The following is a 17,321-nucleotide window of genomic DNA, read 5'->3' on the forward strand; positions in this document are numbered from 1 at the left end:
TTACCACCTTGTTCCATTCTTAGAAACCTGATTGCCAAGGACTCGAGATGATAGAATTAAAATATCCAATATGTACTCATTTGTTTAATCATATGCTACATACACACCAGGCAGAATACCACCAATATGACTGTTGAAAACATTAAATTTTCGCCTATGTTTTCCTCATTATTCTATTGTAAATGGTACTAAGCCTTCATTTGTCAGTGTTTATAGTCATTAAGGACTCTATTTTCTCCTTGCTGGCCCTCACTTCATCTTATTTCTGTAAGCAATTAAATATTTAATGCGCAACATCAAGTCTCATGTTGCTATCTCTAAGACATTTTGGTAGTCTGAAACTCATTCTGCAGTAGATTCTTAAAGAAGGGCTCTCTTCCCAACCTCTTATTCAGTGGGAGATATTTCAGTACTACCCATTATTTAAAACAGCAATCTCACATTGCGTGATACTGCTTTCATGGAACCTAATGCCAACTGAATATGCTACAGGCATTGGCAAGAGTGATAAGATCGACAGGGAGGTCCAGTCACTGTTACTGGCAATGTTCAGGCAATCAATTTGGCTAATATTAACAGGTCAGGAGACAAGGGCATGACCAGAGACAGCAGTCATTACATGTAGCTAGATGTCAGAAATGTCACATCAGATCTGGTTCCCTAACAAACAGGTTGAATTCAGGTTACCCCTGCAGTCAGAACGATGTCATCCAAGGATATTGCGGTTTCCCTTATGACAGAAAAGGTTGAGTTTCCTTTTCAACACAGTGGTGCTGTCTTCCCTAGAAGCCTTTGATTCCTCTTTAAGTCCATCTTCTCCAAGGAAACTGAACACTCTGGACACAGGGGCCTCAATAAGGCCTAGCACAGCTTCTGTGAGTAGCCACTCAACTGATTGTCTAAGACACAGTTGCTGAGATGGTGGCTGAGAGAAAGGAGGAAGAAGAAAGGATACAGAGAGAAGCGTTTTCTGTATCAACGTGCTTAATGAGAAGATGGGAGGAGTGTTTGGTGAGTCAGGTTTACTAGAGGGCAAAGCTTCTACACCCTACGATTTGCCTAAGTCTGAACTAAGTCATTCTGTCAATGGGTTGGATCAGTATGGGTAACTAACAACTTATTATACTCCCTACCTAGAAATTTTAAAGTGCTTATTAATAGAAGTCCTTTTATAACAGGATTGAAAACATATCAGTAGCAGCTTCTTCAACTAGAGCATCGTTCAACTAGAGCCAACTATGCATGAGTACCAGCTCTGGAAGAATGTGGCCTGGGACCCTTGACGTAAATCTGATAGTCATTTAAATAAAAACAAAAAATGCTGATTATCATCTACTCTATGAGACCTACATACCCTGCCATCTTCCATACTTTAGAATGCATCTGGAGAAATCACGTGCAGACCTACTGAGTTGCTTTGAGATTACCAATAATTTCCTTGTATCCATGGTTAGACGTCAGCTTCCATTTAAAAAGTTGTGTTATGTATGTTTTTCAAGTTTTTCACTACTTCATACAGGGTATTATTAAAAATCAGAAGTAAATATAATGTGAAGTAGCTTAGATCCCAAGGGAAAGTTCCAATTAGAACCATTTCTTTCATTGTTTAGTTTCTAAAATAAAATTTTAGAAAATCTTTCTCACCAATGTAAAAACTTCTAAAATTTAAATGTAAGACTATTGTGACACAAACTTCTGAAACATTAATTATCTCACAGTACAGCATTCCTAGATTTTCCAAAGAGAACAATGTGAACTGAGGCTTCTATTAAGCCATGGTCTCAGACCGCTTTTGCCCAAATTGCAAGCATTTTGATGGTGTTGTATTGGAAGTTAAATCACATTTACCTCCCTTCCAGCCCCAATATGAGAGCATATAATGGGACAAATATTCAAGTTTAGCACACCTATAATAAAAATATATTTCTCTCCTTAAACTTCCCTAGTGTCATGGACTTAAGAGATAAGCATGAGGCAGATGGATAAAATATTACATATTTTAATTTTTTAAATGATTTTGCAGAATCTGCATTTTGCAACTGCTTATTCTCCACATCCCAACCTTCTAGAATAGCACCATCCAGTAGAAATTTCTTTTGAGGATGAAATTGTTCCATATTTGCACTGTTCAGGATGGCGGCCATTAACTCCAAGTCTCCATTGACCATTCGAAATGTAGCTATTGTTGACAGAGTAACTAAATTTTTTTTTGAGACAGGAGTCTCGCTCTGTTGCCCAGGCTGGAGTGCAGTGGCGCCATCTTGGCTCACTGCAAGCTCCGCCTCCAGGGTTCACGCCATTCTCCTGCCTCAGCCTCCAGAGTAGCTGGGACTACAGGCATCTGCCACCACGCCCGGCTAATTTTTTTTTGTATTTTTTTAGTAGAGACAGGGTTTCACCATGTTAGCGAGGATGGTCTCGATCTCCTGACCTCGTGATCCGCCCACCTCAGCCTCCCAAAGAGTAACTAAATTTTAAAGTACTATATAATTGTAAGTAAATTTAAACTCTTTTGGATGTGTACCCAGAAGTGGAATGGCTGCATCGTGTGGTAACTCTATTTTTAATTTTTTGAGGAATTGCCATACTATTTTCCACAGTGGCTGTACCATTTTACATTCCCACCCATCAATAGAGGAAAAGGATTCCAATTTCTCAACATCCTTGCCAACACTTGTTTTCTGGTTTCTTGATAGCAGCCATCCTGCTGGGTGTAAGGTGATATCTCAGTTTTGATATGCATTTCTCTAATAATTAGTGATGCTGGGCATCTTTTCATGTCCTTGTGTATCTTCTTTGGAGAATGTCTATTCAAGTCCTTTGCCCATTTTTGAATCAGGTTTCTCGTTGTTGAGTTTTAGGAGTTCTCTCTGTATCAAGGATATCAATCCTTCATCATATATACAATTTGCAAATATTTTCTCCTATTCTGCTGGTTGCCTGTTTATTATCAATAGGATAATGTTATTATCAATAGGATAATGTCTTTAGATGCACCAATTTTTTAAATTTTTATAAAGTCGTTTGTCTTTTTCTTTAGTTGCCTTGCCTTTAGTGTCATATCCAAAAAATTAGTGCCAAATCCAGTGTCTCTAAGATATTTATACATCCATGTTCATAGCAGAATTATTCACAGTAGCTCAAACATGGAAGCAACACTGTCCATTGATGAATGGATAAGCAAAATGTGGTGTATACACACAGTGGAATATTATCAAGCCTTAAAAATGAAATCCTGCAGTATGCTACTACATAGATGAACCTTGACGACATTATGCTAAGTGCAATAAGCCAGTCACAAAAAGGCATATGCTGCATGATTGAGGTAGTTAAAATCACAGACAGGGTAGAATGGTGGTTTTCTCAGGGGCTAGGGGAATGGGGATTGATTGTTTAGTGGATATAGAGTTTCAGTTTTGCAAGACGAAAAAAGTTCTAGAGATGGATGGTGATGATGGTCGCATAACAATATAAATGTACTTCATACAACTGAACTGTACACTTAAAAATGGTTTCTAAGGTAAATTTTAGGTTATGCATATTTTGCCACAATTTTTTAAAATGCCACATATGGCTGGTGGCTACAGTAATTGGATAGCACCATTCTAGAACATAAGTGAAAACAGAAATCCATATTAAAGAGATTAATACACACAATGGCCTATCCAGGAATATCAGTGGGTAGAAAAAGAATCGCTGAATTCTGATTATTTGCCAGGGGACAGAGAGGGATGCTAGTTTACTTCCTATGCAACCAGAACCAGAAGAGACCAGTAAAAGCAGTACCTACCCCCTGCCACTTCTATATTCATAACAGATGTACATAATAGAAGGAAAATATGTTTCAATATGCCACATAAATAACAACTAGCTTAGCGTGAAACAGAAAGCAAGTTACTTGTTCCTCAAGTATTATTGAACATGCCAGAATATGCTTTAAATTGATCACAAACTTTAAATAGAAATAACATAGCTAATCAAAATATTACTTCTCTTCAGCCTTAGGCTTATCATACTGTCACTAAGCATATGACTTTAGGCATTCACATCAATCTGGGCCTCAGTTATTTCATCTATAAAACAAACAGTGAATGTGAGGGTCCCTACAGGTCCTTTCCTGCTTTATGAATCATTAAGAGTATTACTTTGGCATCCAAGATTCCCATTTTTCTTGTCTAAATACAGTCATGTACTGCATAATGATGTTCTAGTCAATGACAAACTGCTTTATACAATGGTCATCCCATAAGATTATAGTACTGTATTTTTACTGTAACTTTTCTGTTTAGATATGTTTAGATACACAAATACTTACCAATGTGTTCCAATCATCTACAGTACCCAGTAGTCACCTGCTGTACAGGTTTGCAGCCTAGGGGCAATAGTTTATACCATATAGCCTAGGTGTAGCATCTGGTATACATCTAGGTTTGTGTAAGTATAATCTACGATGTTTGCATATACCAATACATTTCTCAGAACATATCCTCATCACTAACAGTCACATGACTGTATAAACAATTTCTCAAAATGCCGAGGAGGAAAAGGTGGCCTTGAAGTCTGTGCTGAATTTTCACTGGTTACTCCACCATGACTTGACAGTGGTTTTGATTTCCACCTCTGCAAATGTTCTGTTTATGAAGACCTCTACAGCATCATTTGTCACTCTCATGTCACTATGGATTTCATCAATATAAATTTATGACAGTGTTACAAGTTTCTAAGCTACTTGCAGTATGAGCCACAACTATCATAAGTACTTGAAAGATCTGGCTACCAGCATTAATAATTAAAAATCTTTACCAAAGACCGCTTTTCTGAAAACCTTAAGAGAGAGGAAATAAAATAAAGGGAGAAGAGGGTCGATGAGAAAAAACATGTATTGTAAATACGTATTGTAGTAATTTGTTAAACAGTTACCTTGTTGTACAAGTGCTCTGTTTATGAGAGCACCATAAAAGTGCTTTCTTTCTTTCGTTTTTTTCCCCCCCTCTGTGGGAGAAGGGAAGCAATGAAGGAAATGAAAGAGTTCATTTAAGTGCTATATTCACATAAGGCTAATTTGTAAAAGCTCAATCCAGCTGAATATACTTGCAGCCACCACTGGACCACAAAACTTCAGTTGAGCAGACTAATTGAGATTCTTCAGGAGAACTCCCTTGTCTTTGGTAGTTACAGATGTCTCATTAGGCATTCTGTACCTCCCCCTTCTCTAGAATACTAAGTCTGACTCTGCCCGGCCTGAGGACACAGCCTGTGAATTCCCAACAGATTCTAATACACCATCATTGTAAGACAGTTGATTTTGTTTTGCACCCATTTGATTTTTGTTTTTGTTTGTCTCAAACTAAAGTTGCAATTAATAGTGCTATGTTAGCTGCACTGGAATACTGTTTAAAAAAAATAACAACAAAAACTATGCTCCGCCTCCAAGACTGTAACATGCAGGCTAAAGGCCCTATTAAACACTTTCTGTAGTCTTACCCAGAGAAGTGCTTTCTATAAAAGAAGATCATTAGAGCTCATGGCTGGAGTTCAGGGAGAATAGTAAACTCCATAAAATCTTATTTTCTACCCATTTTCAATTCTCTATAGAGATGCAATATTTGAACATTTGACTTTTATTAGACTAGTGAGAGCGTGGACTATTTTTATTTTCTTCTTTACTAAAAAGATGTGTTGTGGACTCCTCTGTGTATTTCTTTAAAAATGCCTAAAGATCTTTGAGGAATTCGAGTCATGGGAAACTACATGTTTAAGTATTTAATTAGAAGCCTCTCCCATGAGCTGGAAAAAATCTCTTGGCACAATTATGGAATAACTATTTTCCCTTCACTGCTGTCTTTTTTTTTTTTTGAGACGGAGTCTCACAGTTACCCAGGCTGCAGTGCAGTGGTGCGATCTCGGCTGACTGCAACCTCCACCTCCTGGGTTCAAGTGATTCTCCTGACTCAGCCTCCCAGTAGCTGGGATTACAGGCGCCTGCCACCATGCCCGGCTAATTTTTTTGAATTTTTAGTAGAGACGGGGTTTCACCATGTTGGCCAGCCTGGTCTCGAACCCTTGACCTCAAATGATTCACCTGCCTTGGCCTCCCAAAGTGCTGGGATTACAGGCGTGAGCCACTGCGCCCAGCCCACTGCTATCTTAATGTTCAATATTGTGGGCTTGCAAAGAAGCGTGGAATGAAACTGAAATAGTAAAAAGGTCTCCATGTATCTGCATTATTGGTGAGTTTTCACTTGTATGTAAGCAACGGCGTGCACAAACACTTAGCGCACACACACGTTTGTGTATATGTTATAAACACACAACCCATCTACCACTAAGTCCAAAGTTTCACCAAATTATTTCATTTGTGCTTTTCACATAAGGAAAAAAACAATTTATAGATTTGTCTCTATCTAAAATATAAACATCATTTTTTGGAGATTATTTAATAATTAACTTACTTTCTCCAGAGTAAAGGGTAAAATTTCTTATTTCTATAAAATTTAAATAAGTGTTTTTCTTCTAATTGGAATGTGACAATGTATTTAAATATACTTTCTTTTCTAAATCTGCAACTACCTTTTCAATGACATTATGAAGGAAGACTTACTAACAAATAAAATTCCACTGATAAATTATTTCAGCTTTTAATATATTTTCTACTATAAAACCAAGCTGTCAAGACGGGAAAATATTACTAGCTTTGTTATTACAAAACAAGTGAGAATTTTTAATTCACAAAGGATGAAAACACAAGACATTAATCTCACTTTACATACAATATTACAATAAACTGATTAGCTGTAGACTAATAAAACATTTAAGACTTCACACACACACACACACACACACACACACACACGTACCTTGAAACAAGAAACACAGGACAATTTTAATCTTTGATATATGTTCATGAACACCAAGAACATCACTGATTTGAGTCTAATTGTTTTCCTGGTATACAATCACTAAATAAGCAAGATCTAAAGCATATTGTATTATTAAGGACATCTTTAGGCAAATATAAACATTCTGATTTAGGGCTTTTTCTCCCCACCCAAAACAATCTGCTTTAGCTATCAAGTAGTTTGGTTTGTTATCAATTTAACACGCTCACAACAACAAATACAGAATTTCTACCACAAAATTCAGGTGAGAGGTTTTTAGACAGATCATACAAAAAAATACTTGTTCCCAAGGAAGGCAATCTGTAAATTATAAATGCAACCCTAAGAAAAAAAAAATCCTGGTCACAAATCACTCGCTTTCAAATATTGATGGAGAAATAAAAAGTGTACGTTGTGGGTGGAGAAATGTTGGCATGGAAGAGAGGAGAAAAGGTATGAAATGAGGAAAGTGTTATTTGCCACAGGAAATATTGGATTCAGTTGATTTTTAAAAATGAGGTATAAGAGTATGCCAGTAAATGAAAAAACAAAAAAATTAGAAACCAAAATGCACATTTCCAATGGAAAAATCTCTAAACCTCTTATAGTTTTATTAGACATTTCATGTACAGAAGTTAATCTAGAAAAATACATTTTAAAAATCTTCAACAGACCATGCTCCCTGTAACAAAACCTTCCAAACCCTGTGTTTTATTATACAAAGCAATCTACATTAGTAGGTAAAAAGAAATTCTCAAATTTAGCAATGTCATTTTCCACCCAACATCCATCTAATTTACAGATGGGTTTCCACTATTCATACTGGAATTAGAATTCTGTAATAAATTTTTTCTAATATTTTCTGTACATATTAAATAACCCAAAAGGTTCCTCTTGTAGTGCATGTGCCATTTAGAAAGTCTATTCAGTATTTTTCCAGTACCATTCTCATTACAGTGATTTGCCTGTAAATGTAGTTAATATCTAAAAGTGCACACAGTTAACTTTCCCAAATAACGGACTATTTCTGGAGGAAACCTAATATTCACAGAAAAGATTACCAATAACAATGATTAGAAATGTAGGGTTAGAATGTACTCTGAGACTATACAACACAATTATATACACAAGCTAAAGGACATTAAGTCTTTAGCCTATATTTACATAAAATAATGTGTGTTTCCACAGGGTCATACCAATAACTCAGTATGGTACTAGATATAATTAGGATTGTTAGCTACAATTCAGTATAGCAAGACAGCCCTAAAATGCCCTGAACTGACTTCCACTAACTAAAACTCCAGTATATCACAGTGTTTTAAGTAATATTAGTGTGCTGCCCAAACAAGCAACTAAGATATCCAGTAAGGATGCTGTGTAACACAGTAAAAGACAGCAAGCCTTCATCAAGGGGTTATTTTGGGGTTATAATGAATTTTGGCACTTAAGACTGCCACTGCATGCAGAAACCCCGAAAAAGAAATACACAGGTTTCAAAATGGATATACTTCATTTTGTTTAAAATGCCCAAGAGCCTTTGCAACATAACTGAAAGTATTGTTCTATCAAGTCATGAATCTTGAGAAGAAAGTACATTATCCAATTTCAGGGAAAAAAAATACAGTTTTCTTACCAAATTATCCAGTGTATATGACTGGTTAGAATTTTAAGTTTTGATTTTTACTGAAATTCAGAGTATGAAATGCAAACATTCAGGATAAAATGAATTCATAATTACACGCAGTTATATCAACTTGCAACAAAGCAGCAAATATGAGGGCCTAACACACATCTCGACTCTCCCCTTCCCTTCTGATCCCTCAAAAAAAAAAGTGCAAAATCAAAGAGTCACTGCTTGGTCCAAAAAATAAAATACACTGTGTATAAACATTTGAAATCTGATGGAATCCAGCTTCTATTCCACAGGTTGTCTTCAGTAAGAATCAACGTCCGAAGATGGAACTCAGTTCCAGAAGAATTAATTCTACAATCTGATTCTGGTACACAGTATGAACTGCTATATTACCAGTCTCTTTTTCTGGTTTTAATAGAGTGGGACCAAAAACAATTGCTATACTCTGATAGGTCATTCGATTTTTCTCTCCATTTTCTATAACTCTGAAGGGAAAAAAAGAAGTTGTTAAAAGAGAAAATAAAAGAGAGGGAAAATTCTTCAAATGGTATTATAAACCTAACAGTTTGCATTTTAAAAAGAGAAGTAATACTTATTTTCCTAAGGTGATGCATAAACTATTTAACCAAGTAGAATTCTGTCTAAATGCCATGTGAAGCTTTCTTTTTGATAAACACAGCTGAAAGATACAATTAAGCATACTCTAACAAACTTAAAATGTGTGATATTTTAGCTTAGTTTTTAAAATAGAACATTTAAGTATTAGTTACAATTCAGGTAACAGTGACTGCTCCATTAAGTTGATGGGAAAAAAATCTCATTAGGGTGTGGAGATTAAACTTTCCATTTTACTCATTTTACGTAATTTCTTTAAAAAAAAAAACTCTCTCTAGCTGGGATTTTTTGTTTTAGTATTCTAGTGTACTTTCTATCAGATGAAAGAACTTGGTTATTAAAGTGGCTATGTAGTAACCTAGAACCATGACGGTAACTTAATACACCTCAATTAATATCCAATCTCATCTTCATATTAACCTTAGCAACAATTTCTGAACACCTACTATGTGCTAAGCATTACATAAATACTTCACATATAATACCTACTTTACTGTATTCTTCATAGCAAATCATTTACCCATGACAGACTGATACTAAAAGGAGTTGAGTAACTTTTTCAAGTTACAAAGACAGCAAGTAGCATAGCTGGGATCCAAATCTGGGTCTGAGTGACCCTGGCCCCACAGGCCTTCCCGCTTCCCCTTGTGCTATACCACATCCCATGACTGGGCAGTCCTCCTACCTTCTGAGATGTCGGAAAAGAATCTGCATTGTGTCTTGGTTTGGCTTTGGCAACTGTCTGATTAGGTCCTTAACAGCAGCGACTCGCTGTCTTGGTTCTTGCTCTGAAAAAAGATAATAACCAGATATTTTACAGCAAATTCTTATGAAACTGAAAGCAATGTCACAGTTTGGAAGCTGATATTTGGTAATACACAGTGACATCTGGTGGTCACATTTAAAATGTTTGGAGTAAAACAATCTGTTGAAAATACTTGCTTAAAGTAAGATAAAAAAAATTGGGTGGCTTAATCTGTGCAAAGAATTTTCAATATCTAGAAAAAACTGAGTAGAATTACATACTTACTAATTGCATTAACAAAATCATTAAAATGATTAAATGTAAAAAGAGGTTCTGGTAATTCTCGAAAAAACATTTTGAGGGCTCCAGTAATGACATGAATATCTTCCCATTTACTGTCATTCAAGTCCAATTTCTCATCTGAAAAACAGCAGGAATTGGACATTTTAAAAAATTACTTTAAGCCAGTTCAAAAAGTTATGAGTGATGCATCTGAATAACAACAGTAAATATAATCTTACCATGATTGACTGCAAACCTTAGTTTCTGGATCACTGCGAGGTTGCCACTTACTCTGTATATCCCATCAATATCCAAACCTAAGAGACAATAATAATTTGTGTGTGTGTGTGTTTAAAGTACTTCTTTGCCTCTTCTGAACACGTTTGCATGTGTCAGAATTCCCACTCATTTGCATTAGCCTAAAATCAAATGGGCAAATATTCTTTTTCTCTAAATGGCTTCTGGTAGATGCTTGGCAGGGGAGAGAGATGGAGATTCGCTCTGAATTCTGTTTAATAAACAGCAATAATTCTACTCTGCTCATCATATAGACTGTGAATCAGCTCAAGGAAATGGTTTCATTAATCTTAAAACACTAACAATTTCAAATTTCTGAAAACATCTGGGGATAATTCAAAATTAAAGGAAGTCAGCAGGTAAAATCAGCCCATGCATATTTTGCATACCATTTTATAATGTAAATGCACATATTGTAAAAACTTTATTGAAAGCATCTGTCATATTAAGTGTTTGTAATAAGTAAACTTAATATAACCACTAAACTAATGGTTCTATAAAAACAATACATAATTTGCTATAATTTATTATTTTCTTTTATATGTGAAACAGAATCATCTGAAATTCATACAATTAAGCCCCGAAATTTCAGGTATTCATTAAATGATAATAGTGTACAAATTTACTAAAGCACATTATTGAATGTACTATTCATTTAGCTTCAAATTAAGACAATAGTGTAGTATCCCTATTGCCATGTTGACAAGAAGAGTCAATGGGACAAGAGATCTGTAACTGGCAGAAATTACAAATTGAATTATGTGTTTTAATTGTACAAAATTTCTTTCATGATATACAGAGATAAGTTAATGTGATTACAATATACTACTAATGTATATAAAACTAGTATAAATATTATAGCTATGTTTAAATTAATCACAATAGAAATTAGTTTGTCCTATTTTACAGAAAATGACATAAAAATTTTTATCTCATGGTTGACTTAACCATTTAAAATGTCATCTGATTTTTAGAACAGAAGAAACTTAGTAAGTAAACACAATCTCCTCAGATCTTATACATTGTCAAATTATTTCTTAAAAACAAGCTCAATTTCACAATCACTACCTTCTTTATTTTAAGCAAATGCTTAAATGAAATGGCATCAAAGAATAGCATATACTTAATTAACTGTGAGTACCAAACATTCAGTAGATGCCTGCAGAGATCTTAATTTGAAACAGGTGTAAACATGTAAGTATTTGTAAACAAAATTATTTTCTTAACATCTTAGGACTATAAGGAACTTTTGTTTGCATCACTCAAAATCATAAAAATTCTAGGAATTTTGATGGCAAAATAAGAAGCTGGTTTGCTTAATGTTAAAAAAAAAAATCAAAATCCTTCTCTTACCATGTTCTTCAACATGTTCAATACATAACTTCACAAACTTTGGTACTGTGCCATTCTCTCTCTGACACAGATTAGCGAGATTGGATCCAAATACCTGATCTGAAAAAGATTTATTTTTAAAAAGTCAATCACCTTGCTGAAATTCAGTTCATGAAATGGCTAACTATTCAGAGTGCAACAGAAACATCCAGCGTAACCAAATATTGTTTAACATGGCCCTATGCCTTATGCAATATGCATCTTGCCTACTTCTTCATTTTCACTTCAAACAATTCGTTTCCAAACTCATACACACCCTTACTCACTCTTGCCTGAAAATTCTTTGTACTTTCTACTGCTTTTGCAGAAAGCAATTTTCCACCCAATTTGGCTCCTTCTTATCACTCCTGGTCTCAGCTAAAATGTCACCTACTTTAATAACCCCTCTGACCATCCTTACCTAAGAGAACCCAGTTCTAGACACATTCTATTTTATTACTGTGTTAGATTCACAGCATTTGTTACTATTTCACATTATCTTGTCTACTTCCTACTTGAGTATAAGTTTCATGAGGGCGAGGACCAAGGACCATGTAGTTCCTGAACACCAACAGGTATTCATAGCACCTAGGCTTGTGCCTGGCACTTAGTAAATACTTGATTATTTTAAAAACTATTAAAATAAGCATATGTCCGTCCATCACGTACCAACATTTGATTTCACAAAATACATTTCAAATACTCTTCTATTGATCTTTCAACCCAACAGTTTTGAAATTCCATATTAGTGGTAAACGTTCAGGAAAACAAACAATTTGAAGTGATGAATAAGGACATAAAGTGACAACAGTTTATATTTCTCAGGGAAAAGGCCTGGTGAACAAATTAGCAACAGTTTCTATTCACTTATTTGCCAGGCTTTTTTTTTTTTTTTTTTTAAGTTTTTAAAGACTCTAAACTCATCATACAAATTCATATGCTTTATTGGAGAGTACCTAATTTGAATTAATCAGCTAGTCTCTTCCTAGAAGTCTTAAATACCTTTTTTATTTTATTTTATTTTATTTTTTTTAAGACAGTCTTTCTCTGTCACTCAGGCTGGAGGACAGTGGTGCAATCATAGCTGCACTGCAGCCTCTAATTCCTGTGTTCAAGCAATCCTCCCACTCAGCCTCCTAAGTAGCTAGGACTACAGGTGTGTGCCACCACACCCAACTAATTCTTTGTAGAGAGAGGGTCTCTCTATGTTACCCAATCTGGTCTTGAGTTCCTGGACTCAAGCAATCCTCCTGCCTCCCAAAGTGGGGGGTTTACAGATGTGAGCCACTGCACCTGGCCTTAAATACCTTCTTAATAAAACTGGCTTGCGTGTTTTAATGCAGATGCTTCACAAATAGACGGTCTTTGTTAGAAATTTCATAATAATCAGAGACAGAGATATACATTATAGACTACATTATCTTTACTTTTATTTTTATTTACGAATAAATGCCATTGTTTTAAGTCAGGTATTAGAAAATTTTGCCTTTGGAATTAAACACTCTCGTAAGAACTACATACACAAGTAATGTGATTTTTTTAAAGAATATTTTCCTATAAAAAAGATTCTGTTAGTCCATTATAGTGCTTATAAATGAAATAACAAGCAAATAAATTAGTTAGAAAAAAACGCCTTATGCTAATTTTTCAGTTACCTTAAATGACAGCCAAGGGTAAAAATTATTTGTTCATTTTTCTTTCTATTGTTAGTGATATTCAAAATTTCTTATTTATTGTGGTCTTTGCATCTCAAAACTAAACTTTTCATTGTCACAATTTCTAAAAGTCTGCCACCCATCACATCCATGTAGTTCCTCTGAAACAGGCTTTCTAAAAGTTTAGTGTGTTATTTATGTCTGTCCACTGCTTTAGTTAAAATAAACTTTAAAAAAAACTATTTTAATTACTTAATGTCTTTTAATCACTGTACTTGAATACTTGAATAAAGAATAATATTCTTACTGTTTGAAAATGTTTGTTTTTAATTTGAAACATTTTATTTATGACGTAGGCCAATATTCATTATTATCAACAATACTTCTCCTACCAACCTTTAATATAACCTTTTTCACGAACAGCTTGCAAAGTGGGGCGTCGTGTAAGAAACTTCTTTAAGTTTTTCTTGGTTTTTTTCTGTTCTGAAGAATCTATGCTAGATACTTTAAAGGCTTAAGACAAAAAGACAGGTAATGAGCATTTGTAAAAATAAAGTTTTTTTGATACAAGTTTTTCCAGCTAGCATGCAAAACATATTAACCTCATATGTCAAGATCATAGTACAGTTCAGTTATTTTAACTTTAATGTGGTTTAAGGACAAGATGTGAAGAATTACATTAACACAGACCCCATTTCAAAGTTATAAACCAAACAAAACATTTCATTTTTATCACTAAAAACAGATGACAACCGTACCTTCTATGGTATATCTGCCAAGACATCCCTAATTTACTCTAACATATTCTTTATTTCATAAATGATTAACTACTTATCTTTATTGATTCTCCATCAGTTTTAGAAGGTAAAATGACCACCAAAAAGTAAAAATACATAAAATACACAACAAACAAAACAATCCCTATCTTCATTGAACAAGAAAACTGGAGATACGCACAAATATATAGAGATATAAATATAGACATATAACCATCATAACTATTATACTTGTATTTTAAGCTAACTTTCATCATAATTATTTGTACTCTAAGCTACAAATGGGACTACACGGAAAATGTCCTCCATTGCCTTTAGTCTTGATTTTTCTGTTATAGTAACAAAAATTCAAAAGGTATATTTCTTGAAAATAATTCTATTTGGGGGAAGTTGAGAGCATGAAGAATCTATAATATAGAATAAAAAATAATCACATTTTTATGTTAAATTGCTACCTGTTGACAATGTCAGTAATAGGCCTAAAGTTCATTAGAAATACAGAAAAGTAGTACTGATTTTCTAATCATTCAGTTAATATGAAGGCCAAAAAGTTCTCAAACATGTGGATTTGTTAAAACAGACTGAACAAAGTACCAAGTCACAAAGCTAATGGCCTATTTAAGCAATGTAATTCATAAGGGGCCAACATTAGAAAATGCTTTTCTTAAAGCTGCTGGCTTTTGCTATGCTCCTTTCTGTAGTAAGATCTGGAGATAGAAATGCTTGCATCTGTTTACATGCACAGACACATCCTAGTCCAGAGATGGATGCCTGGTGTCCAGTAGGAAATTATGGTACATATTCCATGACTTTTGACTTCTTAAAAAGTATAAGATTCTATGTAGAATCTTAAACAGTAAGTATATATTTTTAAATCAATGAAGTTCAGCTTCCTAGAGGCCTCAACAGAAATGCACTACACTTCTTCTCTGAAAGTAGCACAATACCTTAAAATTAATGTGATGCCACAGGATGCATACTATGAGGCTGAAAAACGACAATAATGAGTTAACAAGAAGAAAGAGCGCTGACACACTGAGATTGCACTTGGTTAACTGCACAGCCTTTTGTAACATTGGACATTCCATTCAGCTTTTATATATGTATTTAAAACCTTCAAAAAGCTAAGAGAACAAGCACAAATCCTTAGCAAAATAGGGAAAGGACAACTTACAACGAAGCTTTTTGGGATCCTTTTGTTCCTTTTCTTTATCATGCTTTTCTATTCCTGGTGAATCCGGTATCTCCTCTTCAATTCCTTCATCAGTTTCTACTGCCTATTGGTTAGATATTTCCCAAACACATATTACACTTCTAGTATTACTATAGTTGGAATGGCATAATTCTCACAATGACTATTGTAAATGACTCTTCCAAACAATTTTAGGAAACCAATTAGTATACAGTATGTATGACTTAGATATTTGATAAATACTTTTTTTCTCCCTAGATGGCATCAATTTTGATTTTTTTAAAAAAGAAATTGTTGCTGAAAATTCACAGGATAATGGGTTAGTTTACACTGATGATGAGGCTATCTTGCCTCATTTTAATCAACTGTATATTAGTGACACTAACAGTTAAAAGGTTAAGGCTATAATCTATGGTGAAAAACACAATAGAGCTACATTCTCTGACAACAGTATAAGACTTCTACACATGGACCTGACAAGAGTATTACCCTGTAACAACAGGACAAGACTCATACTTCAGATTCATGGTTGTCAACGGAAAGAAATCCTAGAGCGGCCAGGCGTGGTGGCTCACACCTGTAATCCCAGCAAAGACTTTGGGAGGCCAAGGCAGGCGAATCACCTGAGGTTATGAGATTGAGACCAGCCTGGCCAACATCATGAAACCCCCTGCCTCTACTAAAAATACAAAAATTAGCCGGGCATGGTGGCACATGCCTGTAGTCCCAGCTACTTGGGAGGCTGAGGCAGGAGAATCACGTGAACCTGGGAGGCAGAGGTTGCAGTGAGCCAAGATCGCGCCATTGCAGTCTAGCCTGGGTGAGAAAGTAAGACTCTGTCTCAAAAAAAAAAAAAAAAAAAAGAAAGAAAGAAAGAAAAAAAAGAAAAGAAATCCTAGAGCTCATCTATAACTAAGGTCGCTTGTACAGATTAAAGAATGACTGAGTTCTCAAAGCTAAAAACCTTTGCTCTGCCTTCACATGGAGATCTTTACTCCACCTGGAATTTATTTTTGTGGATGGTTTAAGGAAGGGTTCCAGTTTTTTCTTGGATTCCCAGCTGCACCAGCACCATCTGCTTCCTCTACAGTGCTCTATCTGGCATAAAGTGTCCACAGGTACGTGAGTCTGTTTCTAGGTTCTTTATTCTGTTTCACAGGTATGTATGCTTATCCCTGCACGGATACCATACTTTATTAATGAATATGGCTTTTTAAAGACTTGACATATGATGGTGCAAGTCCTTTTACTTTCTTCTTCAAGAGTGTCTTAGGTATTCTTAGTTTTTTGCATTTCTATATAAATTTTAGAATAAGCTTGTCAAGTTCTACCAGAAAAACTACTGGGATTTTAAATGAGATTCAAAAATCTCGAATCTGTAAGTCATTGGAAGAAAATTGTATCTTTACATTATTGAATCTTTAAATGCATGAACAGAATATACTTCTCATTTAATTAGGTTTTCTTCAGTGTCTCTCAATAAAGAGTTGTAATTTTCCCTGCCAAGTTCTTGCACCTCTTGCTACATTTAGTCCTTGGTATCTTCTGACACTTTGGAAACAGTATGTATTTTAAAATTTCTTAATCAAAAATATAGGCCAGGTGCAGTGGCTCCACACCCGTAATCCCAGCACTTTGGGAGGCCAAGGCTGGCAGATCACTTGAGGTCAGGAATTCGAGACCAGCCGGGACAACATGGTGAAACCTCATCTCTACTAAAAATACAAAAACTTAGGCAGGTGTGGTGGTGGGTGCCTGTTATCCCAGCTACTTGGGAGGCTGAGACAGGAGAATCACTTGAACCCAGGAGACGGAGGTTGCCGTGAGCTGAGATCATGCCATTGCACTCCAGCCTGGGTAACAGAGCAAGACTGTCT

The 17,321-nt window shown here is 35.1% G+C and overlaps 1 protein-coding gene across 16 annotated transcripts in view; it reads right to left on the reverse strand.

Moving 5' to 3' along the window:
* Positions 1-7,453: 7,453 nt before the first annotated feature.
* Positions 7,454-17,321, reverse strand: part of ARHGAP12 (Rho GTPase activating protein 12) — a 128,265-nt gene continuing 118,397 nt past the window's right edge. For 15 of the 16 annotated variants that reach the window (XM_054660958.2, XM_063781576.1, XM_016962937.3 and 12 more), the window contains 7 exons: positions 15,427-15,529; positions 13,873-13,989; positions 11,804-11,902; positions 10,393-10,470; positions 10,157-10,291; positions 9,812-9,914; positions 7,454-8,996 (listed from right to left, as the gene is read on the reverse strand). In XM_054660958.2, coding sequence (XP_054516933.1) covers positions 8,822-8,996; positions 9,812-9,914; positions 10,157-10,291; positions 10,393-10,470; positions 11,804-11,902; positions 13,873-13,989; positions 15,427-15,529 — 810 coding nt within the window. In that variant the 3' untranslated portion in view covers positions 7,454-8,821. The remainder of the gene's footprint in view (positions 8,997-9,811; positions 9,915-10,156; positions 10,292-10,392; positions 10,471-11,803; positions 11,903-13,872; positions 13,990-15,426; positions 15,530-17,321) is intronic. The other variant, XM_016962933.3, reaches the window with a different exon arrangement.

The sequence above is a fragment of the Pan troglodytes genome, chromosome 8 (assembly GCF_028858775.2).
Source record: "Pan troglodytes isolate AG18354 chromosome 8, NHGRI_mPanTro3-v2.0_pri, whole genome shotgun sequence".
In the NCBI taxonomy this organism is placed as follows: Eukaryota; Metazoa; Chordata; class Mammalia; order Primates; family Hominidae; genus Pan; species Pan troglodytes.